The sequence below is a fragment of the Triturus cristatus genome, chromosome 4_1 (genome assembly GCF_964204655.1).
Source record: "Triturus cristatus chromosome 4_1, aTriCri1.1, whole genome shotgun sequence".
NCBI classification, from domain to species: domain Eukaryota; kingdom Metazoa; phylum Chordata; class Amphibia; order Caudata; family Salamandridae; genus Triturus; species Triturus cristatus.
In genome coordinates, this window is record NC_140585.1 from 308,342,319 (window position 1) to 308,369,311 (window position 26,993).

The window sequence follows — 26,993 nt, forward strand, 5'->3', positions numbered from 1 at the left end:
TCTCAGGGTGGCAAAACAAATGGAAGCCACTTTTACAGCCTGCTGTCTCATTGTGAGTTTCTCATCAATGAGAAATCCGAGATTGCGAACTGCAGCTACAGGTAGCGGGGTAGGTCCCATATCATTAGGCCAATGGTGGGAACCCCAGAGATCCTTGTTCTTGCCTAGTATCACAACCTCAGTTTTGTCACCGTTAAGTTTAAAAAAATTACTCTTCATCCATTTTGAAACACGAGTCAGACCTTCTTTCAAAGCAGAGGTGTTATTGCACTCTTTATTAGAGAGAGAAAAAATGATCTGTGAGTCGTCGGCGTAGGAGTACAGTGTAAGACCGGCTTCCTCCACAATAGTGGCAAGGGGTCTTACGTAAATGTTGAATAGTAAGGGACTGAGTATCGAACCCTGGGGAACACCATACGCCGAGGGATAAGTTGTAGAAGAAGCAGAGGCAGAGAACACCTGGAAAGTGCGATCTTTTAAGAAGGAGGCTATCCAGCCGAGAGCTGTACCCTCTACTCCCAGAAACCGAAGAGTCGCGAGAAGGATGGAATGAGACACAGTGTCGAACGCCGCACTTAGATCAAGAAGGATCAAGGCTGATGTTTCCCCGCGATCGACACTGTGTCGCAGACTCTCGGTAACTCCTAGGAGTGTGGTTTCAGTCGAATGATGCGCTCGAAAGCCTGATTGGGATGGATGTAAAAAGCCAGAGCTCTCCACAAGATGTGTCAACTGTGTGTTAATGTGCGTTTCCAGGATCTTTGATAGAATAGGGAGCAATGAAATAGGTCTAAAGTTGGACAGATTGGTGATGTCCGCTCCGGCCTTTTTTAATAAAGGAATTATCATTGCATGCTTCCACTCCTGAGGAACATATGACTCAAGTAATGAAGAGTTGAGAAGTTGCATTAGCACTTGACGTGAACTAAGTTCAAGTAGTTTTAAAATCTTGGCGGGTATCGGATCTCGTGGGGAACCAGATTTAATGCTATTTAGGCAATCTTGCCGCGGTTCCCAGCAGCGGCTGCCCTTCAGGATGCACAATCACAGGGTGCCTCCGCTCGAGTACAGCCAAAAGTTCCCAAAACTGCAACACCCAACACAGCAGTTTGACACAGGTAACACAATGCGCAATTCTACATTACCCAATAAAAGTGTTGAAATCCTCTCTCCTTCACTAATGCCGCTTGAAATTATAGATTCTTCATAAACGTTGCATTAGTGCAAAAAGGGAAGTTGGTGGTGCAGAGCACTTGTCCCAATATTAATCCAAAGGTACCACCTATAAAATGCTTGCAGGTCTGGGAAAAGGAGGAAGTAAAAAATAAATCAAAATAAAAAAAACAAAAGATTTAGAAAGTGTGAGTCTATGTTATAACCGTGCATAGCCCCATAGAGCTTTAGTAAGCCTACATAAAATAAATATAGGTCCAGTGGAAGTTTTGTGTGCAGAACACTTGTCTCCCATCAAGTGTAGCTCGTTGCCAGTATTGAAAGGCCAGTCTCTGTGATTCAAGTGGTGTAATGTCATGAACTCAGCACCACCAACATTGACAACATGCCAGCTCTGCTCAGAGACCCCAACTGTCCCAACATAGAATCTCACGGAGTCTCTTAACATTCTTGGCACGCGCTGCCTGTCTCCTAAAGGTACCAAGAATATGGGATTACGACAGCTGTGTATTTTGTTGATTGACACATGTTGCTACATTTTTGTAGACGTTTTATGCTTTTCTTCTCAAATGTTTGCTACATTGCACCTATTATTTGACTGAAAGTTGTTCTAGTTAGAGGTAATGCTTTACGTCCTAAAAGGAAGATTTTTTAAACGCGACTAGATGATGTCATTATGTAGTTTGACAGAAAATGCTCGGCATTTGACAGCATGAAATCTTAATTAAGACGCATTTAGCTAGTATGAGTGTATCTGTGGCGTATTTGTAAAGCAAGGACTTAGGGCCTGATTCAGATCTTGGCGGACGGGTTACTCTGTCACAACGGTGACGGATATCCCGTCCCTGAAATATAAATCCCATTATATCCTATGAGGCTTATATCCCATCCGCCAAGATAGAAATCGGGCCCTTAGCCCAAACACAGTCGAGCCTTGTACAGGGTCAAAGGCAACAATACCTTCAATGAGTGATTGATTGGAGGAGTAGTTGGCTTCTGACAGTGGAATGGACTGTTAATTTGATGTGATGTGGTTTCCATTTGAGAGGTTTGTCTGTAGCTCTTTCCTAATATGGACCACTGTCAGAGCTGCATTGATGGATACAGGTATGTCATTCAGATCCTAAATTCATAGTTGAAGACCTGTTGCGGTGCTTTTACTTCACTCCTTCATCTCCAGTCTGATGGTGTCTGGCCGGCAGATGTGCCAAGGCCTAGCGCAGATGGCAAACTTGTCAACAAGATCAGTGTGGTGCCCAGATGAATCAGGGGTGGCCTCAACCCACAGGAGATAATATCTGGTGGCATGTGGCTCAAAGTGAGCTTCAAGCTGGGCTCTAGCTTACAATTGTCAATATGGGCAACTAAGAGAGAGAAGGCTGGCAGGAAATAATGTGTTACTGTCAATGATCAAATCAAGTGTTAGATTGCTTGTAGGGAAGATGGTGATTTTGAATGATTTTCCCTGATGGAAGAGTCTATCAGAGGTTTTAAGGGTTCTAATGGCATTTTCATTCGCAAAACCTTATGCCCGGGATGACTCCAGCTTTTCGCTGTCTAAGACACTCTCTACGCTTTCTCACCAGTTTGACTACTACAATTCTGTTCGGATTAACGAGAAGGACGAGGATGGAAACTATGTGGAACTTGGAGATGAATTTGTCCTGGAATCAAATGAGCATTTTAATAACATGATGGTGAACACATCCCTCAGCAACGTGCAGCTTCCAACCAACGTTTATAACAAAGGTAAGAGGCCTCATAGCATGGTGTGAACTCATGCACGGACTGAAGGTGCCTGCCTGTCCATCGTGTTTGAAGCTGTAGGAAGGGAAATAAAATGACATTTGTAGGATTAGTCATTGCTCATAATATCCTATATATATATTGCAATTTGGGGAACTGAACACATTTTGTTCAGTTTCACCTATGACTTGATTTTCTACTTCAAACGCTTTTTATGTGGAACATTTGTTACACAAAAAGTTAATGTGGGATATTGTACCTGCAAAATGAATAAAAACTGCAATGAGGACAATAATTTGCCAAGAATACAATCTAACGTTTTCAGTCTGAAAGTGGCATTATAAACATTAAAATAGTCCATTTGTTAATTGAATTGATCTGAAACATTCCCTGTAAAAGTCTATTTTTGTTGGGGTTTTTCCTGCAATTCCTCAAATTTGGACATCATTTCATAACATTTGCAAAACTGAAATTGCCCAGTTTCATACTACCCTCTACAGTGAAGGGACTGTAGATGACATTAAAAGGATGGATTTGTGATTATGAAAGTGGGTGTCTCAAATTCTTTACACTGACTGACCCTTATCTATTCTGCTTGGATGAAAAAGGGGGCTGGTCCAGCCCACAACAATGCCCACTTACCACGCTCAAGTGTTTTAAGGTCATAGGAAGATTTGAGCTCCTACTCCTGCCTGAATCTTGAAATTGCTGTACTTGTCAAATAGTAACACATTCATTAGACATTCTTTACCAAAGTTGTCTGTATGTAATTGAGGGAGCGGGTATTACAATACATCAAACTTCGGTGTAATCATTAAATAACTCCGTCATTGGTCATATGGACATTTGCTCTTCGACAAGGAGAAGTAAGGAGCAATTGTTTACATGAATCCAACTGTTGCTAAATCATTAATGACCTTTAGATCAGTCAATAAAGAGAGTTTTGTATGAGTTAAATGGTTTAATTTTAAGCTATTTTAGTGTTTAATGATTTTATTCAATAAGAATTAGGGGGCCATTATAATGCCGGATGGATAAGCCCTTTGTCCGCCATGGTGTCGGACAAAAAATCCCCCCACATGGGTCGCGGCATGTCCGTCGGTTAAATTACGATGCAACGTATGCAAAATCAGACCGCAGCAGACGGATGTCACAAAACACCGTCCACCACGGTCAGAAAATCTGGAAATCCGACTTCCGTGGACGGGGAAAGCTGTACAACGGCTCGAAAAGCCTGCTCCTGCCGCCGCATGACCGCACGGTCAATAACAATGAGAATGCGGAGCTGGCGGACCCAGCACTGCCATCGGAAAGCCTCGCACGCACACAGGCCAAATGAATGGCAGGCAAAACCAACCCCACAATAATGTCGAAGCGTGCCTGTACTCCCTGCCCACCTCAATCACAACACACACGCAACAATGACACCCTGCAACTTGCTCTTGGTAGGGAAAGCCATGTGCAGCATGGAAGAGACATCTGGAGGTCATCACCCATGTGGACACACCCATACACCACAGATGACAACAAACCCCTACCTGGACCAGCAGCCTCTGCACACCACAAGCCGAGACAGAGAGACAGGACACCATTGACTCACACTGCACAACATCATACCCACCTATCTCCATACAACACCACTCACATCCACACCTCACACACTACACATCTCCACCATTACCTTGCACCCTGCACCCCTCATTCATCTGCACCATGCCCCCCAAGAAAATGCCCAACTTCCCCCACTCAGAGTTGAAAGTGATAGTAGACGAGACAATCAGGGCAGAACCACATTTGTCTGTGCACCTGGTCCAACACACCCCACCTGCGAACAAGAATCAGATGTGGGCAAGGATTCACAGCAAATTCAAGTCCGTAGGGACCCCCTTACACACTGTGTGTGACATTAGGAAGCGGTGGGGTGATCCCAAGGGCCGGGACAAGCATCCGGCCCAGAGGAACCTCACGGCGGCACAGAGTACTGGTGGCGGCCCTCTCATTCCACCACCAACCTTCCCTGAATTGGATGAGAAGGTGCATGCCATAATGCATCCAGCGAGTCTCACAGGAATCGATGGGGGACTGGAGGATGGTAAGTCCCAAAAAATGATCACAACACACTACAATACACCGTTGCTCACAACAAGTGAGCCCCAATCGCCCGCCCACATCAAACTCATGTGGAATACATGCTTACAATATGAATGAGTCACAAGAATAGCATTTCCTCAATCAGTTCAACCTCACAGGTAGGTGGTCAGCTCATGCACCCTGGCCTCCCTCCCGAAAAGCATGGCTCCCCTGACCCACCCCGCAGCCATGTGGCAGCTAGCATCATCGACTGTGCCTCCCAACAGGTAGTTAGCCATCTCACTGGGGAGGGGGTTGTTGAGCCCTGACAGCAAGACCACAACCCCCTCATGGCCCTCTGTCTCCCTTCACAAATGCATGGAGCCAAATGAACCCCACATCCCGCACTTCGTAGCCAACTCTGGAAACCCACATCAGTTACTAGGCCGTGCACATACAGAGAAATCCATCCAGAGGCCACATGATTCACAGTGTCAATGATGAAGGAACATGCAACGGAAAAGCAGAATACAAGAACGCAACCAGAAAAAGCCTGTTCAAGTCTCATTGCCTCAAAGCAGAAAAACTCGGAACAACACAACACATGTATGGAAACTCTGTCAAACATCACAAAAACACAGGAGGCAAGCACAAAAAGCACAATACAAACCATGAAGTGGCGGCAGAGTAGTCAGATACACACAGAAAAGACAGAAATGTCCAAGCATTAACTGAATCGGATGAGTGAAAAGTCAGTACCAGAGGACATGTCCTTGAAAAGGCTACATCGGCACATATAAATTTGGCCCTTTTTCCATGTCACATAGCTAACGAGCAATGTAGGTACCCATGGCTTTAATTGGGATGAAAAAACTGGGGGTGTCCCTCAAATGAGCCGGGACAATATAATTATGGGCATGTCCCAAAAACCTCAGACATTAATCAGGTCTTAGCAGATTGGGCTACCCCACTAGCATTTTCCTGTCACTGCCATTGCACCCAGAAACTTGAGACAACAAGGAACATGATACCTACGACAACTCTGGTCTACTGGCCTTGGCCATGTCTGTCAGTTGCATAAGGAAGCTGCAACTATGGCTTGCATCTAACGTTGGACAAACTTACACTTAAAAGCCAGATTATACCATAAGGATGACGCTGCCCATGAGTCTCAAAAGGAGTGATTTCCTGAGACAAAATGAATCCACAAAGGATTACACTTCCCCACGACGCTCACTTTGCATGACGTCATTCCGTAACTACTACACCAGTGAGGAGTGAGGAGTGTGACCATGCGCACATCATGCCTGCTGGCTATGCATTTCAGCAGAAAAGACGGACCGCCTGTAGCAGGGCACAAAACAGAACACGAAAGAGACTCGTACCGAGGCACACTCAGAAAAAGGGACGGTGCACAGCACCGGTCAGAACGGCCCACTGAAAGCCCTGTATGTACACCAACACCATGTGCGACTGATGACATACTGACATGAATGCCTTATAAAGCAAAGGCAAAAGTCATGTCACCTCAATTTAAATGTGGCAAACATGAACATCTAAGTTGTGCTGTGAGCAGAACATGCTGAAAAAAGTGACCTAACTCGAGAAGGTGACTCAATAGCAACAGAAGGCGACTGTGCCATGGACGAGCCCAGCCAGCCCCCTCCCCCCAGAAGGTGAAGCCTAGGATGCATAGTCCCTGGGCTGTCCAGGTGAGGAGGACCTGCATGGCCCCTCCTGCGTGCACAGGCCAGGCATTACCCATATGGTAACAGTTGCACAATGTGTTCTTTCAATGCCAATGTTCTGCTAACTCCCCCATAAGTGATTGTGTATAGTCAATCGTGGCCTCACATTCCCACAGCTAAAGTATACTACCATGAGTGTGCATGCACAATGGGCCTCTGTTTGGACAAGTAGTCGCTCCCACACCAGCCTGAAGACTTCGGAAACCAGGTGTCTTGACCGACCCGCGCGATTCAGCCATTGCTGAACACGGCTCGCCCACTATTTCCAAGGAGAACTGAGACAACAGAGTATTGATAGCATCTGATACTGAAGGCCGTTGCACACTTTTATCAGACTTGAGCGCTCTGGCCTTGTCCCTTCCTTCCATGCTTTACCGGGAGTACCTCGAGGTGTCAGTCAACCAATTAGCACACTGCATTTCAGGCTTTCTAATCATAAGTTTGGCTGTACAGCTGAGCGCTGGTTCTAAGATTGCTCTCACGCCATGTCTGACCGTCAAGTGGGGCAGGCCGAGCCCGGTCACTTGCAACTGTACCGTGCCCGCATGCAGCTTCTCTTTGGATGTGTCCCACTGGCTGTGCTGGGCATCAGTTAAAGGCTAACGTTCTGCCATGCATATTTCACCTGCGTGCAACCCGTCGATTCCTGCAGAAGATGTCTGTTTGAGTGGGCCATGGATGTCTGACTTTCAAACACATCTCTTGCTAACCTGGATCATGAGCTGTGGGTGACTCCTTTGGTGGTCGACGTGCAAGACTGCTTTGGTGAGACACGTTTATGGGATGCTTTACAATGTGTCAGACAGGCTGACAGCTGCGCTTGTGCGTCTGCGCAATGGCTCCTGTGCAATGCCTACATCGAACCTCTCCCAAGTTGCGATGGGATGCACCTTGCAACATTGTGGTGTGAGGAGCACATCTGTTCCTTCATACTGCTTGATTGGATGGCGGTCCTCTTCGCTGAAGATGAACTGGATCGTCTCTTAGAACTGATTGCCTTTGAAGGTGCTTGTGCCTTCTTGGATTCATAACTACTTCACAGCAAGAGGAACTGTTGGTGGCTAATGCAATCATCGTTTCCCTTTCTTCACGCCTCCCGACAGGGATTGGCACCCAGCTCTCTGACTTTGGCCCTGTCTACATTGGCTTGGACTGTGCTGTAATCTGCGGTCTGTTTATCTTGGTACCACAGACCGGAGCAAGGGGAGGCTGTCAGTTGACATTGAGGACATTGTCGTCTGGCATGAGTCTGGCTTCCATGATGCAGCTGTAGCATACGGAGAGTACATGGCGTTGTTGTTTCTGGTCCAGGGAGGACCTGGCTTGGCAGTTCAGGCTGGACTGTTCCCATGAGGCACAGGGTCAAGACTGATTTGCATATGGCCAGGTCCAAACTGGGGTGGCATGGTGAGCAAAAGAATGATGGATTTAACCCAGATCTCTTGACTGGGGGTGAATCTTTTGATTTGTTCTGCATTCCGTTCATCAATTATGTGTCTTTTGCTTTCTCGCCCTAAGTGTGTCAGGTATGCCCAGACGTGGGTCCCGGGCTCACTGTGCCACTGGAATCAAGCTATCCTGGCTGAAGAGGGGTGAAACCCTGAAACTGATCCTAGGATGCTTGTTTCCGGTCTAGGGAGGACCTGGCTTGGCAGTTCGGGCTGGACTGTTTCCATGAGGCACAGGGTCAAGACTGATTTGCATATGGCCAGGTCTAAATTTGGGTGGCATGGTGAACAAAAGAATGATGGATTTAACCCAGATCTCTTCACTGGGGTGAATGTTTTGATTTGTTCTGCATTCCGTCCATCAATTGTGTGTCTTTTGCTTTCTCGCCCTAAGCGCGACAGGTATGCCCAGACGTGGGTCCTGGGCTCACTGTGCCACTGGAATCAAGCTTTCCTGGCTGAAGAGGGGTGCAACCACGAAACTGGTCGTAGGATGCTTGTTTCCGGTCCAGGGAGGAATTGGCTTGGCAGTTCAGGCTGGACTGTTACCATGAGGCACAGGGTCAAGACTCATTTGCATATGGCCAGGTCTAAACTGGGGTGGCATGGTGAGCAAAAGAATGATGGATTTAACCCAGATCTCTTCACTGGGGGTGAATGTTTTGATTTGTTCTGCATTCCGTCCATAAATTGTGTGTCTTTTGCTTTCTCGCCCTAAGTGCGCCAGGTATGCCCAGACGTGGGTCCTGGGCTCACTGTGCCACTGGAATCAAGCTATCCTGGTTGAAGAGGGGTGCAACCCCGAAACCGGTCCTAGGATGCTTGTTTCCGTTCCAGAAAGGACCTGGCTTTCCAGTTCGGGCTGGACTGTTCCCATGAGGCACAGGATCAAGACTGATTTGCATATAGCCAGGTCTGAACTGGGGTGGCATGGTGAGCAAAAGAATGATGGATTTAACCCAGATCTCTTGACTGGGGGTGAATGTTTTGATTTGTTCTGCATTCCGTCCATCAATTGTGTGTCTTTTGCTTTATCGCCCTAAGTGCGCCAGGTATGCCCAGACGTGGGTCCTGAGCTCACTATGCCACTGGAATCAAGCAATCCTAGCTGAAGAGGGGTGAAACCCCGAAACCGGTCCTAGGATGCTTGTTTCTGGTCCAGGGAGGACCTGGCTTAGCAGTTCGGGCTGGACTGTTACCATGAGGCACAGGGTCAAGGCTGATTTGCATATGGCCAGGTTTAAACTGGGGTGGCATGGTGAGCAAAAGAATGATGGATTTAACCCAGATCTTTTGACTGGGGGTGAATGTTTCGATTTATTCTGCATTCAGTCCATCAATTGTGTGTCTTTTGTTGTTGTTTTGCAAGTACACAGGGCTCGAGTTGGGAGTGAATGCAGGTACAGAGTGCCCCTCCTCTTTGCACAGGGTGGACGCCGCCCCCCCCTGCCAGGACGTTGGTCCCCACATAGATTTGCTTAACTTGTCCCGGTGTACCCTCAAGATGCTGGGGAACGTTCAGCAGCACCTGCACGTTGACTGCTGTCTATTCCCAGAGGTACGAGCATGCAGCGAGTGAGCCTTTTCTGACCTCCAGCCGGGCCGAGGTAAAGGGGCCATCCAGCCTCCTTTTGATTGTACATGCTGACTGGGCCCCGCCTTGGACCTTACAATTAGATGTAGATGCCACAGAGGGAAACATATGCACACAGCTTGCCGGCTCTTCACAGGTACCTAGGGGAGGCATGCTTTTGCCATTGTACAGTCCCTGTATATCAATGCGGATACTGTTAGATTGTTAGGTGGATTAGTCTGTCCTAGTATCATGTTATTCGCACTATTTAGCTTCTTTCATAGCGCTACGTTGGGGCGTTGAGAGGTCAATTGCATTTTGTCTTACTTGGTCAGTCCTCCCACTTCATTGTTTAGAAGTTGTGCCCTGCGGTACCTTAGTACATGTCTGTCACATGAGTGGTGTCCGCAGAGCTTGTTCACTGCGTGGTCCAGGAGTACTGTGAACATTCTGTCCGTGGTCGTAGAAGCCTGTCCCTTGTCATTCTGTTCTGTTAAGGCCGTAGTACCCCAAATGAACAAAGTCTCACAGCTGCTAAAGGACACGGATCCTCTTTGATTGACATGGGACTGCGGGCTAGATGCCCCACACTTGGAGGGTCATCAATCCAGTGATGAGTGCGACACAGCCAATGTTGCGTAATCTCACCATGTATAGTCTGGGTAATGGGTTCTGCTGACAAAGGCCATAGACCAGGGACATCCCATACAACTCCTTCCTGCAAGGGATGGGGGATATGCTCGTGGTTCGACGTCCAGTAGGGTTATTGATGCCACATCTTGCTTCATGTTAAATGGATATATCACTGTGGTCACTGGTTAAGTACTCATGCACTTTCAACCTGTTGTGGCACGTATTTTGCATTCTTTGACACTGTAGTAAAAACCTCACATTTGGAAACGTTTCTTTTCTTCTAATTGTCTGCTTGTGTACATGCGCTTGGATGGCTCAGAGTGAGTAGGGGAGCAAGTGAGGCAGTATGGCAATGGTGTCCCATGCGTAGTGGTGCTTCTGGGTGCTCAGTCCCTGCATGCATGTGTTTTCAAATCCGGCGCATAGTCTGGTATGTGAACGGAATCTCAGGCAAATTTGTCTGAGTCTGTGAGACGACAGCAAGGCACACAGACACAGTCATGGTCGCTCATTGTTGCATCACACTGAACAAAAGTAGTTGACGATGAGCTGTAGATGCTGGTCAAGACCTTCTTCCTCACCACTGTCTTCGTCACTGGGCATGTGTGGGTTGGGTGTGGGGGTGATGTTGCTGGTCCGCTAGATGTAGCTGTCATGTGCCAACCCTGGATACTCTGCAAACACGTGTGAGATGAATCTGCTCCGCCTGTCATACCACTGGCACATTGATGGGGTGGTAGTGTTTGCAGTTCCTAGAGACGGGATCACTCGTCTGTGGTGGTGAGAGGCCAATGTGTGTGCCATCGATGGCTGGCATCAACATTTGGGATGCCTCCCGGGCAGGGCCAGCTCCAGGAATCTTTATTTGTGTGGTTGAACGATGCATTCGGGTGGGCCACTGCATACCCGAGTTGTCACTTATGTCTCTCGCCAGGCCTGCTTCCGGGCCCCACTTTGTCTCTCCTCATTTGTACAAGGGCCAGGGAGATGCATTCTTTCCTTCCAGATTCTCTTGCTAGATGTTGTCACTCTCAAGAAGAGTGTTTTTTCCTTGAAAGGTCCTACTGATGGGAGGAGGAGGTTTTCTTGAGGTGGGAGTATCAGGCAAGTGACACTTCTCATGCTCTCACTCATGCCCTCCTCCTCGGAATCTCTCTCTGCCACCCTTGTCCATCGCCCCTCATCTCTCCAAGTCTGCTCGGTCATGTGCATTTAATTTGTTGTTTGGCGCTGCTGATATGAGTGTGGGGTGTGACAGTGCTTTACATCATGCACACATTGTACAGAGACAATCAGTCATGCAAGTATGTAAGTACATCAGTCAACAGGGAATGTCACGTGAGCCAATGAGGATTGCAAGTTGTGGTAATCACATGTCATCCATACTGGTGGGCAGGATTTTTGGGAGCGTTTGTCTGGAGAAGCACTGACTCAGGACGTGTGTGGGGATATTTACAGGCAGTGGCAGCTAGGCACACTGCACGCCACACTAGTACGTGTGTTGGGTGTGCTAGGAATTACACGTATGTCTGACTTGCAGACAATGGACACCTCTGATTGTCTGCCTATGTCACTGACCCTTCACATTTCGACCCTTGGCCAAGAGATGCCAGTCAGGTGTCAAGTGATATTCAAGCATGGTTCACAAGTTGGATGTTTTATTACAGGACATTGGTACCATGCGGGAGACCTTTGTCCTTTTTGACTCCTTCCCTCATTTAAGTCCCTCCTGGCCACAAGACCTGGCGATTTATGTAATTTCACTCTCCTTTCCTTGGACATTCCATGTGTGTGAAGACTTGGCTCACGGGTCCCAGTCTCTCATCCCTTCACAGTGTAGTGACCAGCTGGCCACTCTTCTAGTTGTTCTGATGTGCCAGCCACTCCCAGAGGGCTGACTTACCCCACACCTCACAGCCACCCAGCACAGGTGTCACTGGACATGTGACACTGCCAACAAACTGGTCCGGACGCACGTGCCCTGGGCCTGTTTTCCTATGCATGTACGGTGTCTGTGTGGTTACTCGATATGCATGGGGTCCTCTTGCTCCACAGCATTACACATGGGGTGTACCAGTCACTTTGGGCAAATGAGTTGTGATGTGTGATGTAATAGTCAGGGCATCAATGCAAATGCAGTACGTGTTCGCATGCGCGGTAGCTGGCATTTGCAACGATGAAACTCATTGGCCACACTTGAAAGTTGTAGGGTTGCGGTCGCAGCTTCCGTGCCGCCAGGGTGTGGCACACACAATGCGGATGAGCCATCCGCCAATGGGTGCCTTCGGCGTCCATGTTTAGGTGTTGGGGTGTTTGCGCTCTGCAACTGCGAGGCTCGTCACTGGCTCCAATTGACTTCGGAGGCACCGAGGGTCACTCATGGGGATTGGGTGGGCCTCGCACTTAGCATTTAGCAGCTTGCCACATTCATCGAGGTGCCACCACGCTTGCTGGGAGTTGTAGTTGTTCAGGGGTTGCATGCGTGGAGATGTCTGGTACGTACCTCTGTTGTTGAGTGCGGCGGCGTCTTGTCTGCCACAGGTGCAGCCGGTAGTGCAGCGGGAAGGCCTGTGGCACAAGATCCATGGCGGGTCCGGGGGTTTAGATGGGTAATGTTTCGGCTCTTCCTCAGAGATGTTGTATTTCCACCATCTGCAACGTGGTGGTTTTTACGCAGCGGTGGGAAGGGCTGTCTGCAACATCGTGATTTGCTTGGCGGACCGAACGTGTTTCCACATGCCGGTCCTAACCTGTTGGCTCTGTCCGCCACCTTTGCGTACACTAGAAATGTGCGGAGCCTGACAGACAGCAGCGGACGGAAAATGGCCTCTGTGGGTCCATTGTAATTTGTTGGTCGCAATGTCCGCGCCTTGGGCGGAGAACATGATGGTTTTCCGCCACCGCCAACTTCACGGATGGCCTTCCGTCCGGCATCGTAATGGGCCCCTTAGTCTTTTAAGCAACAGGATTGGAAATGAACATAGCCCAATAATTTATATTTCAATAGAAAGTCAAATAGGACATTAGTCAAAACAATAGTAATTAATGTTGTAAAGCAGCAAGCGTGTTCATGATAGAAGTACTCGAATCTAAATATATCAGAATAAGGTGAAACTAAGGTGTCAGTTCAGAAACGGAATGAAGAGTTCTGATGAGAGAAATCAATGCATAATCATAAAGCCTCTGCATGTCAAGCGGGAAAGTATTCTCAGCTCCAAATCAAGTTCTGATGAGAGAATTCAATGAAAATAAGTAGAGCAGCCTCTCATGGAGAGAAGTATCAGAAACTCAAAGACGAGTCTCTAGTCAGAGAGTCAGGGAAGCGATCCGGCCGCTACTCTAGGAACATGCACTAATATAAGTACATAAAATTCTATGTTTGCAACATTATTTTCTTTAGTTTCCTATGTCCTGCAATACAATTTCAGTAAACTACTAGGAATAGGCAAGCTCCCCATTTTCTCACACTGGTGCAAAAGACCTTACACATTAGAGCTTGAAAAGTTACATATTTCGCATTCTGTGGTCGAGACTGTTCTTCTCATGACTCATTCTTCCTGTTGCCCCCTCTCCTTCCTGTTAGAACCTCACTATCAGTTCTCTAATACAAAACAAGTGCCTATTCACTAGCTAACCGAAAGCTTCTGGTAAATCACAATATCCGCAGAAAACAGAGCAAAACATCTTGTGCAAACAAGGGCTCAGCATGAATGTTAATGCATTATTTTCAGTTGACATGGCTTTGACAGTTAGGCTAACTTAGGCTGCAATTATTTATTCACTCGCAGGCTCTTTAAGTATGAATGCCTACTATACATCTTAGTGTTTAGTATATGTGCTATTTAAAAGATGGCTTTGCCCATTTTTAATTAAAGCTTTTTGTTAGCTAATAAAATTTGCTCTGGCATAAGTATCAGTTGTTTACGTTAAGCAGGCAAGATTTTGCAATAATATCTGATGTTTAAGAAATGGCTCTGCTCTTGCAATCAATCATAAAAGCAATATAACTCATAATTTGCATTCCACAAATGTATATTAGACATTATTGTAGGATTGTGTCTATGAACAAACTGCTTATATACAGATTTCCTGTTAGAGTGAAATACTTTTTAACATTTTGTGTCATCATCATATCTCCCATCATCATGGGAAGGGGACTTCAGAGCAGTTTTTCAGCTAAGCGAACTACACCCAGATGTCAGCCTCATCCAAGTGATGTCTCATGGGGTGATTTTAGACAATAAAAGCCAAACCTGAAAGTTCATGCTTAAATCTTGCAAGTTGGGCGTTACAAATTTACACCAGCCAAGGAATCACTGCTGCAGGAAGGTAGCATCAACGTCACCAACATTTGTTTTCAAATGACATGTGGTCTTGCGGCTTCAGGTCCTCGTTCAGATCACCAGCGTTCAGGATGACGAGGCTCCTTCCACAGACAGCTGTCACACACTGAAGCACATGTGCTAATAGTGTAGGGGATGGAAGTTTGATATGAGTACATGATCAATGAATTGCAGTTTGCCATTGTGGCTAACGGATGTGCGACAGCAACATGTTTATTTGATAAGAAAAGGAAACGGGAGATATCTTAAGTCTTGTTGTCAGATGTAAAGAGACTTCATTTATCCTTCTGCTCCAGCCACCTGTGCCAGCCACTCACACTTCTTTGCCCAACATCCTACAATCTACATCACAGGCGGACCAGCACTTACTAGTATAGATCCTTCTGTGAACACCTAAAACAAGAGGGAAAAGTGTATCTACTAATGTCATGATGAGCACAAACTGAAGGGATTCACCTCCTCTGCTCTCCTCAGGGGCATCTTCCTGGTAGTGCTTAGCTGCCTGTTGTTAACAAGTTTTCACAGGATTTTGTTAGAAATCTCAATTTTCCAACATTTCATTGCAATTTTCAGATTTGCAGTGTAATTTCATTGGAATGCCATTTTCTCCTTTCTGATTCTTTATGAAATGGACACAGTGTGTTGCAATACTAGAATTTGGTGGCTCATTCATAATGATTTTACCCCGTCATGCACACATTTTGCCCGTTTACATTTAAGCAAATCGCTTTGAATCTCTTTTCAGGTGAAGTGATTTAATACTGCACAACAAGGATAGTAGGAAGACTCCTAATTTACATATTCTTCCACCTACAAGCAATTTTATGGGTAAATGTCTCACCAGATCTAAGCATGTGTAGAAAGAAAACACGCCAACATGTTTCAACAGCTGAGCTACCAGGGCAAGTCAACACACTGTGTACCAACAGGTGCCATCTTAGGTTGGTAAACCTCTGCATTCATGGCGCCTTTGCTACAAGTCTACCTGTGACTCGGATTTCACCTCGGCAATTAGTGGTACCTTCGTCCCGCAATGTGTCGTGATGGACTAATTAGCCACATTCTCCTGATATTGGGAGTGGTACGTCGCTGACTCCTACATTGCTTAGTCTTGTGGCCATTCAAAGGAATATTATGGTGAGAAACAGAAGAAGCCAAGGATAGCCTTCTTTCTACTCAATGTAATTCTGTGTTTGCCACCCAGAACTTATTGTAGTGATCGGACTCTGACATGGACCACTTTCCTCTTGGATTTGATAAGCTCCTACTTTCAGCTTGTGGTATGTGGTGTGAGCAATCATGGGGCAGCTGCAATCTTTTTATACTACACTCCGGCATCATTGCTATATGCCACAAGCCTCAAGAATAACTCACATGCAGAGGCCCGAGGAGCAAGACAATAACAACAAACCTTTCACTTTGTTAGTCTTATCTCCCACAAGCATCAGAGAGCAAAAATCCATTCAGCCTTGCTTTGGCAAACTATGGGCAATGGCATGAATGTATTAAGCAATGCCCCTGGGGAAGACTTCTCCCACTTTCCAAGGTTCTGAGTCCACTCCTCAAACATGTTGGCACATCACTTGCCCAAAGTAGAGTGGTCTATCTAGTACCACGTGTGACAGACGTAGCTCTGTAAAACAGTGCCCTGGATATACATCCAGTGCCAACCTTTGGTGGCAGAAATGAGTCCAGCAGAGACAGTCAGTGATGGTTTTTCCGCCAGAGGTCTTGTACCCAATGTTGGTCTTCTTTTAGCTTCTTTATTGGCTAAATCTTCCCCACCCTGTCAGACACCCTTTTTACAAAGATGGCAGATTTTCTACAACCTCCTTGGCAGCCAAACATTAAATCAGACTATTGTTTCTTTCAATAATCTGTGCTTGAAAACAAGAATATGAGGCAATTTAAACATGTAAATTGACTGTCTGTTCACAGAAACCAAAACTGCTTCGGTTGCTCCAGTGGTAAAACTTTCTGAGGTCACAGTATCTGCACCCCAACCTTTTAGTCTTGAGGTTCTCCCCCTATAAGAACGAGATCCAGAGGGCTTGACCATGGAAGATTTACGGGTTATCCAAATGAGATACATGTACATACAATGAGTTTACACGGAACCCATTTACGTAACTTATCCTAAGCTTATAACATGGATCCAGCCTCTTGGATATACTGTAGGCGCCCTGCGCTACAACTTACATCCTCTCATGGTAAGCAGAATCTCACTGGTTTCGAGGTCAAGATATAACACTGAAACACTGTCATCCATGTAATGAAATGTGGGTTTTTATAGAGCGCGTGTTTGCCGTGGCGTCCAAGTGTCTGTGCAAGGAGTCGGGCTAGTCGGCTAAACTTTGTGAGCGAACAGCCATGTTTTCAATGCCTTTCTGAACATTAACAGATTGGTTTGTTTCCTGAGATTAATGGGCATCGTGTTCCACAGTTTTGGGGCCAGATGTAGAAAACCTCTGCCACCCCACTTTAATGTTTTTATCCTTGGAACCACCAGCAGAGAGGCGGTTACAGATTTAAGCCCACGTTGTGGTGTATAGCTCCTGATATGTGAGTTAAGGTAGGCTGGGCCAGCCCCGTAGAGAGTCTAATACAGAATGCACATAGATTTAAAATGAATCCTTGCCTGGACTGGTAACCAGTGCAGGTCTCGAATGGCGTGGCTTACGGGGCTAAACTTTGGAATTTTAAGAAGTATACGTGCCGCTGCATTTTGTAGCGGCTGTATTTTGCGTATCACGCTCTTCTTTGCTCCCAAATAGAAAGCGTTACAATAATCAATTTTAGACAGTATCAAGGCGGTAATAACTGTCTTTTTGAGGGGCATAAGGATAAAAGGTCAAATCTTTCTATGGATGTTTAAAGTAAAAAAGCAGGAGGAGGTAATGTTGTTAACCTGTTCAGATAGAGAGAGCTGGTCGTCTATCTTAACCCCGAGGTTTTTTACTTGTTTATCAGGCTGATAGCAAGGTCCGGCTACTTTCGGCCACCAGATAGAGTTCCAGATGGAAGTTTCTCTTCCAAACATGACCACTTTAGTTTTTCCGGTGTTTAATTGTAAACAGTTGTCCAACATCCAGGCAATGATGTGCCTCATGCAATTGCTAAAACTAACTGCCACTTCTTCAGGTTTGGATGTTAAGGAGACAACTATTTGTGTGTCATCAGCGTAGCATACCACTTTAAAACCATGGGACCGTATGAGTCTGGCTAGTGGGGTAACGTAAATGTTAAACAACGTGGGGGAAAGTGATGTAAGCAGCTCACAATTCAAATGTAGTCCTTGTTGACAGAGATCACCTCAATGCAGCACAATGTGTCTGTTCATCGCAGGTCAAGTTTTAGCACTACAATTGCATTATAAACGGGTAAATCAGTGACCATATGTATTAAATCATTTCCCCATAAATACAGAAAGGAAAAAACCCTTTGATTCATGATGTCCCTAGTCCTCAAATTTGACAGAAGCGACTCCCAGTTTAGGTTTGGTGTTAGTCAATATCTTCTGATTTTGCTAAATTAGCGGCTTTCTGTCAGCACTCCTTCCCTATTGGTCTGTGATCACATCATTCTAATTTTTCATCCACTCACTTCACATGTAGAATGAGGCAGTGGGTCAGGCCGCTTCAGACTTTGGCTAACTTCACTTTGAGTATCAGCAATCAACCCTTTCACAAGGAGCACATCCGCACACAAAGTAGTTCCCTTCAGTGCCAACAACTATTATGGCAATGAGTGATTTAGAGCCCAAAAAGAATTTTTTCTTTTAGCAAATTTATTTGGGATTGACAAGGGTCCGGCAGTTTTCCAAACAGTAAACGTTTGCCAAAACCATGACCAGACAAAACAAGCATTGACAAAGCCAAAAGGCCGACAACCAACTTCAGACCCCTGGTCTTTCTCTATGCTAGTTGTTTTACTGCAGGGTGTAGAGTGCAAGTTGTTTCGGTTTTCCACTGAAAACACCCAAGCAGCGTTGCCACTGTGATGCAGCGTGAATCTTCCGGTACCCATGGAAAGGTCGTTGTGTGAGCATTGCCACAGCAAACAGCCATTACACCGGTGACTAAGCGCCGTGGGAGGAACAGGCAGCAAGGAAATGAGAGCGACGCATGGTGCCAGTTCAGCATCATATTATTGTATCTGGCTTTCAAATTAATTCATGACTATTCCTGGGGCTGAACCAACTTGGACGTCTGCTTTTTTTAAAATTTACCAAGCAAGATTGGTAAAATGTAGCTAAGCCTTTGACACATTTTGTATTTAGATAGCAAGTCTATTTTGTGAAGGATATTTGAGTTTTATACATACCTCTTCCTACTTAAAATTAGCATTTTCTCCTCCAGCTGGTGTATTTGTGACGTTTCTCAAACTGACGTCATGATGACACTGCAGAAAGCCGAGGCTGCATCCCAGTTCGTTGTTTGTCTCTCCACCATCCCGCCTCAGACACCAGCCATATGCACATCTGCCTTGGTTCTGCTCCAATAAAATCTGTACAGATTGAACTCCAGCCCAGGTCCCCTCTGACATCATTGGTAGGCGTCAGAGTAGTGTGGCATTCCAATGCCAGCAACCCCCCGAGCCACGACCCCCTTGGGGTGGAGCCAGAAGGGGGACGCAACAAACCAGGGTTGCACCCTAGGGATCCCCTTTCCACCCTGAAGAGAAGCTTGTGAACCCACGATACACATAAGGGATTTAGTCTATTTAAAAATTCTTTATTGAGATGCAATTTATATAAAGAACAGTGCAAAAGGTAAGATGTTTAAAGAATGGTAGTGCGCCTTGAAAGGTAGGCAATAACCATCGTACAGGTTGACTTGTATTATGGAGAAATAAAACTAACAATAAAGTGATAAAGATTTTAATAGTTGTAGGTAATAAACTGATCAGATGCTTGGTTTATTAAGCTCTGTACACAGCCAACAGGAGGTTGCTAGAAGGGCAACTGACCAAGATGTGAGTCCGCACATTCTGCAATCTGCATCCACCAAGCTCCAACCCCCTCATCGGTAGGTCACTTCCAGGGTGGGGGCTTGGAGCTTACCCTGCAGGTAGGACCTCAGTCTCTCCTCTTTTGGGAAAGTATGGTTGATATTGCGTCCATGTGTAAGGGTGTAGAGGGTTCACATGTGCACGTGGCTTGGAGAGCTGCTTGGAACAGTATATTTATATTGAATGCTTCCTGACTGCACTAGGCACACCTAACAGCAGGTTAACACGTATGCCACAAAGGATGGTTGCATCCGCTGTTGGTGTTTCCTTGCATGGGGTGATTGCATATATAAATGTATCACTCTGGGGGCTGTTTCCATTGGACATAGATATACCAAACGTCAGAACTTGAGCATCGAGGGAGGATTGCTGCTAGATCCCCTAGCAAGGGGGTAAGGCATCATTTGTTTACAGCAACTGTATGCAGTTCCACTGCGAGCCATTGGCGAGCACGTGACACACATATATACTGTATGTCACAACCGAGGCACTAAGGAGGGTTGGTATCTCCTCCTCTGGCAGGGAGCAGGCCCTTATCTCTGTTTAATGTGTATGCACTTGTCACTGGTACATGGGATGGTGTTGGCTGATTGCATTGGCTAGGTTAGTGGGACACCTCCCATGGCTACACAAAGAGACTAATTAAACGCTATGCAAAAAATAACAAAAACGAGGAGACACATGCGTATAGCCTCATATGGACCCAGCGGTGGGTGATGCAGAAGCTACAGTGTTTCCCACCCAATTGCAGTCCAAACTTATGTTACAAAGGTATATTAATTGTGCCCAGGTGTGGATGGGAGGTCACCCACAGTGTGGCCAGTCACTGAATTAGGGGATCACTCACTGACCACAGTATACCAAGAGGGGGCAGTGTTTTGAGACAGTAGCTTAGGTGGACACTATATGGCTGTGCACCAGCTATGGTCTCTCTGGGCCTCACAAGGGCCAGAGCAAAGAAACCACCCCCCCCTCCTTAGATATATACAGATGAATGGTTCAGGTGTCAGCTTTGGGCATATTTAAACAAATCCATTGCCAATAATGGGTACCAGCCGAGTGATCGGGCTCATAACTCAGATCCCGCAGGCAAAAATATATTTGAGCCTTTGCCAGAAATTATCCACATTAAATCTCTGAGTCTGGCAGATGGCACGAATACTAGGAGGCAATGCTGAGGCTGCCACCTTCAGAATGACCTGGGCATCACTGCTGATAGGCACAGGTTCTGTAAATGCAGACAGCAGCTTCATGAGGCTGGCAAGGGTTGTGGCCGCATTAAGGTCATTGTACCGTCCTTGAAGCTGACTCACGCAGCTTGGGAATACAGATGCTGTGATTCTTTGCGCACAGAATATCATCCAGACCTACACAGTGCATTGTCACTGTTTCCAGAATTTACCAGGGATTAACCATACCGCTATGGCTGTAGCGAGTTGATGTAAAGAGCCGGTTGGCCAACCCGTACCCCTGACTGCCAGCCTTTCCTCACACTGAGTACCCGGACGGGTCCTCTTGTGAGTAATACCCTTTCACTTCTCACTTGTGGCACATCACTAGTTCACAAGGCTGCGCATTAAGCAATCCAGATGTCCCTGCATCACTAGTCCTGAGGAGACCCCATACTGATAGAGGGTCGAAACGCCGTCGACAAGCTGTAAGAGCGAACCATTGCCCAGCGCATATTATTATATACAGTTGCTGTTTACAAAGAAATTATACAAGAATGGTCGCCTTTTAAGATTTATGGATACCTTGTATATAAATATACACCCTGTCACTTACGATTAGGTTCCATTTTTCACTTTGGGACACAGTGCACAAATATCTGTTCTATTGTAAATTTAAACAATGTATATAATAAGTCTGTTGTGTTTATAAAACAAGTCATAATTGTACAAATGTGTTGGTGGTGCCTTGCCCTCTGACATTATTCTACCCTCTTTTTATTGCGATTGTGCAAATTACATTGCTTGAATCATTTTTTATGAGTCCACAGGAACCATTACCCTGGTTCCGTTAGTGAGTAGGGTTCCCCTGTCCTTTCTCTTTTGCATTAAGGATCATGGCAGCCACTCGTGAAATCGAGAGAGCCATTGACCAGTATTTCAGGAATCAAATCACGAGTGAATGATCCAGCAAGAAAACACAAGAAAAGCTTATCTATTTCAGTAATCCTTCTTTAGAAGGAAACAATGCTATAGCTAAATGGTTAGAACGTTCTGCATTGGCATGCAGGAAGCAGGGGTGGGATGTGGAGCCAGCTCCTTTGATTGTGTTATTGCAGTAACATTTACTGGCGTGGTAATCAATCACAAAGAAAAAGTGGCTAATAACCAAAACAGTCATTGCTATATATGTACGGTTCTCTATCAAGACTATAATTGGATGTGTAGTAAGTACAAGAAAGTGCAAAAAATATTGTCTCTGTCATTATCATTAGGTCAGAGTTTCCACTGTTTTCATGCCATTTGACTAATCTGCAGGAATCCTTCACAAAAAAGATGTTCCGGTACTTCTTGGCAAGGTTCGTGCAGATCCGTCAAGAGGGGGCCTAAAACAGGGCAGTGTCCCAAAACTGACATTTCCCATAGGATTTGTTTTCTCCTCGATGCAGAAAAAACATGTGAAAGGAATTACACCAAACATGGCTTGTAGGCAGAACTTTACTGAAGGAAGTGCCTTTACTTGGTTTGCTGTAAATCAGTTCAGGACTTTTTGAGAAATTAGCATTTAAAAAGTGTTTCACCTGTACATAAAGAGGTAACATTTTAGAGGTATCTGGAGTATTTACTAATTTGAAGCTGCCGCCTACTGCGGATTCACAAATCCACCTGTGCATTCCTGAATCCACTGCACCCTGATTGGAGGACTGTTCTGCATGTCATTATTCAACATAGTGCATTGAGCACCATATTTAGAACAATAATAAGAAACAAGCATTTGCAATGCAATATGTCTCGCATTTGCGAGAGTTTAAGCTATTGGCATTGTAAATGACAATTCCTTTGATGTATCTGTTCGAAAACCAACACATAAATAAAAAGCATTGTCATTTACAATGCCATTAGCTCAAACTCTCACAAATGCGAGACCTATTGCTTTGCAAATGCTTGTTCTAAACTAGGCTGTAGCTCGAGGGCATACACCGTTTATGGGTCAAACCCGCAGTCCAAGTAGGTCAGCAATTTCTAGCTGGAACATGATTTTCAGGCTGAGATTGACAAATGTTTGGTCACTTCTTTGCAAGTCATTTACATTATTCTAGAGAAAGGTATGCCTATTACACTCTTTGGAGCAGCAATTCAACATTCTACCCACGATTGTAAAATAACAACAAAGACGCTGTGTGGTGTCAGACTACGCAGTTTAAGTATTGTGCTTCGGAAATAAGTGGCCACATTGTCTGCTGGTTTGCAACAGCTCTGTATGTACACTGACAGCTGATAAGCAAGAGGAAAGCTAAGTTAGAATAAAATTGGCTGACATTGACACGCGCACTTTTGAAGTCCTGGAAAGTTCCTTTGGGCCAGTGACAGTGTCTCCGGTTATCCATAAAATGTGCGCAGCCCGTGTGGTTTGCAATGTTCTTTCGGCACGAGTGCCCTAGCAGTGCCTATAAAGTTTCAACATGCCAACCTTCCCGATTCAGGCGGGAGACAACCGACCGCAAGGTTAGCCTCTCGCCTCCCGACTCCTGTCTGCAACAAGCAGGGTTGTGCAGAAAGTGCAGATTCTGCGTGCCTGGCACCGCCACAGCTCTGCCCCTCAGGCTCTGGCTCCGGCTCACATTTCACTTTAGTTCCTGTCCAAGCAATTCAGTTATAGCAAAAAAAAATAAGAAAGAAACACAGGCTGTCGCCATGGCGCAAAGACAGCCGCTTGTTTATGTTTGCATTGCACTTTCACTTTAACAATAGCTGCCTCCCCACACAGCACTTGCGGGGTGGGGTGCCAGCTATTGTTAAAGTGAACGCGAGATGGAAAAATAAACAAGCAGCCGCCTTTGCCAAAGCCGGCTGAAATATAATAGTGCTTACTGACTTATGAAGGAGACCGTGTAACGCCGCAAGTAAAAGATCCAGTCGTTCTGGGCTATTACAAAAGGAGACAGGGCGGTAACAAGGAGGGACTAAGAAGCCTCATATTGAATCAGAAGCCAGCATTTACCAAGGACAATGACACCAGCCAACGAAAAATATGGGCAGAGGCTTCCACAGCACTTCTACAGCATACCCTACTACAACATGCCTCACAGAGCGAGCAGCGCATGCGCCCTGCAATGCTAGGCTCGACCTAAAAAGGGCACAAGTGGACACGATGAACCTACCCTGTCCTTCTGGCCCCAAAAAATTGTTTTATCACAGGATTTGTGAATTCTATTCTAATATTACGAATTCTGGGCCCTTCCTGCAATGGATTAAACAATCCTGTAAAAAATGTGAAATAACATTTTATTCACTATATTACTACGAATTCAACCGAAAAACAACTAAAATTTGTAAGTTATGGTTAGGAGCACAATCCAAAGCCCACACAACAGCCATGCATACAATAACTTGCGCACCAAATGCAATGTAATAGCCTCACAATATTAATATCATATAAACAACAACACCTAAAAGCTAAATGTAATCAAACAATAACATAACAATCATACTACTACATTAATGGTCATCTCTGTCAAAGTAGTAAAGGTAATGTGATATGTAATATCAACTATAACCGTGGTACTCACAGTATGGCCCACGGGCCGCCAGCGGCCCGGCAGGTCTTCATTGGCGGCCCACGGACCTTGCCTTGCCGTTTCTACGTTTCCAGTGAGGCTGGCAGTAAACACAGAAGATTACCGCAGGAGCATACATAGTGAATACGTATTAAATAGGTATTCACTACGTATGCTCCTGCGGCCATCTTCTGTGTTTAGTGCCGGCCTCTTTGAAGTCACGGCACCCTTGGAAAGCTTCCCAAAAGGCCCTTTAAAAGTCCGCTGTAAGCACTTTCGCAGCTGACTTTTAAGGGGCCTTTTAGGAAGCTTCCTGTTTGGACAGAGACAAATAGAGGCAGAGACAGATAGAGACAGAGACAGATAGATACAGAAACAGATAGAGATACAGATAGTTAGAGACAGACAGAGAGACAGTCAGAGAAAGACAGAGGCATAGAGACAGAGACAACAGACAGAGACAGACACAGAGACAGGCAGAGACAGACAAAGAGACAGAGACAGAGATAGAGACTGAGAGAGAGACAGAGAGAGAGACAGAGAGAGAGACAGGGACAGACAGAGACAGACAGAGACAGAGAAAGATAGAGACAAATACAGACAGAGACAGATAGAGACAGCTAGAGATAGAGACAGCTAGAGACGGAGAAAGCTAGAGACAGAGACAGCTAGAGACAGAGACAGATAGAGACAGAGACAGATGGAGACAGAGACAGACAGCTACCCTTGAGGCGGAAGCCGGGGGTGTCGCTCCTCAATTTTTAAATACAGCGTAATTTGCACTTTGTTGATTTTAAAAACAAACTGTGTTTTCGTTTTTGCTGCTCATTTTAATTCAGTTGCTTCTGGGCTTTTGATGACACTTTCCTGCGCAGCGGAGCCAGCGCTGTTGTAGGAAGGGCGAAATCTCAGCCGCCATCACCACCCACGAGACACTGGGCCACGCCCCTTACAACTAGCCACACCCCCTCCTCCTCCCCATAACTATGCACACTCCTCGGAAGCGCAGCGGACGAGCGCAGCGGGCGCGCCCTCAGCACGCCGAAGAGGCCAGTACGGGGCATTGGGCCCAAGACCATGCTCCCCCCGCCCACAAAAGGCTGGTAAGATCCCCTATGGAACTAAGAGCGCTACGCCCAATAACTAACATGAGGTGCACAACACTCAATCTCCACAAAACAGGAGTTACCTCCTGCAAAAACTGCAAACTTACCACCACCATCCGCCAACCCTATCCTGACGCTGCTAGGAGGCACAGGAAACGCAAACAGCCTTGCAACGTTGAGGCACAAAAATACGTGTTCCACAGTACAAACTGCCGCTCACTACCTAAACACAAATTGGACATCTTCAACCTCCTATTGGATGATAACCCTAGCGTCCTCTTCCTGACAGAGACGTGGCTGCACGAGAGTGCTGGCCTAGACGCTGCTACTGCCCTCCCCGCCAATTATGCAATCACTAGGATAGATCGTAATAAACAGCTAGGAGGTGGAATAGCAATCATCTTTAACAGAGACTTGAAATGTACGTTAGAACAAGTTGCCATCCCTGACTGCGAAGCCGGCTTTTTCAAAATTTCTCTTAACCCAAACTTCACGATGTCAGGCTTATTGATATACCGGCCCCCCGGAAATTCATCCCAATGGGCATCAAATCTAGCCAACTATATCACTCCATACTACATTGCCTCAAAAAATTTCTCACTTATTGGTGATCTAAACTTACATCTTGATGACCCTTCCATTCCCTTTTGCTCTAATTTGTTAGATGATCTGAAGGCCCTAAATTTGACCTTAGTCAATACTGGACCTACACATAAAGCGGGCCATCTGCTCGACCCCATTATCTCCAATATCAACGAGCTACAATGGCATAACACCACTCCCATTTGTTGGTCTGACCATCATTTAATAAAATTCAGCATAAATCTCCCACCTACCTCCACTATGCAATCTGACTTTCCAGCTACGTCCAAGAAAAACTGGAAGCTACTGGACTTGGCAAAACTAAATTCAGCACTCCATGAAAACCCTCCTAGAAACGGTCACAACATGGATAGCCTAGCGGTAGCTATTCACAAATGGCTCAGCGACGCCGCTGATCACTGTTTACCCACTTCTCATATCAAAGGAAATAGACACCGCCACCCTGCCCCATGGTTCAATGACTTTTTAAAAACTGCAAAATCCAAATGCAAGGCACTTGAGCGTCAATGGCGAAAAGACTACGCCCCTGACGCAAAAAAGACCTACCATGAAGCCAGGAATTTATATCATACTGCCTGCGCAAAAGCACGAGCCTCATTCGTTTCTAATACTATCACGGAAGCAACAAATAAGCCGAAAACTTTGTTCAATATAGTCAAAGAACTAGCAGGCGCACAAACCACAGCCTCGGATCCCCCACTGAACACTCAACAATGCCAAGATCTAGCATGTTTCTTTACTGAAAAAATCGAGAAAATCATCAGGGGCATTAATACCAACAATAATGAACCACCCCCTTTTTCTAACTCGGAAC

General features: G+C 45.9%; 1 protein-coding gene across 6 annotated transcripts in view; it reads left to right on the forward strand.

The window, feature by feature from the left end:
• The window catches only part of CACNA2D4 (calcium voltage-gated channel auxiliary subunit alpha2delta 4), a 1,002,329-nt gene that overhangs the window by 350,732 nt on the left and 624,604 nt on the right, over positions 1 to 26,993 (forward strand). For all 6 annotated transcript variants that reach the window (XM_085652199.1, XM_085652201.1, XM_085652202.1 and 3 more), the window contains exon 5: positions 2,760 to 2,922. In XM_085652199.1, the coding sequence (XP_085508325.1) occupies positions 2,760 to 2,922 (163 nt within the window). The remainder of the gene's footprint in view (positions 1 to 2,759; positions 2,923 to 26,993) is intronic.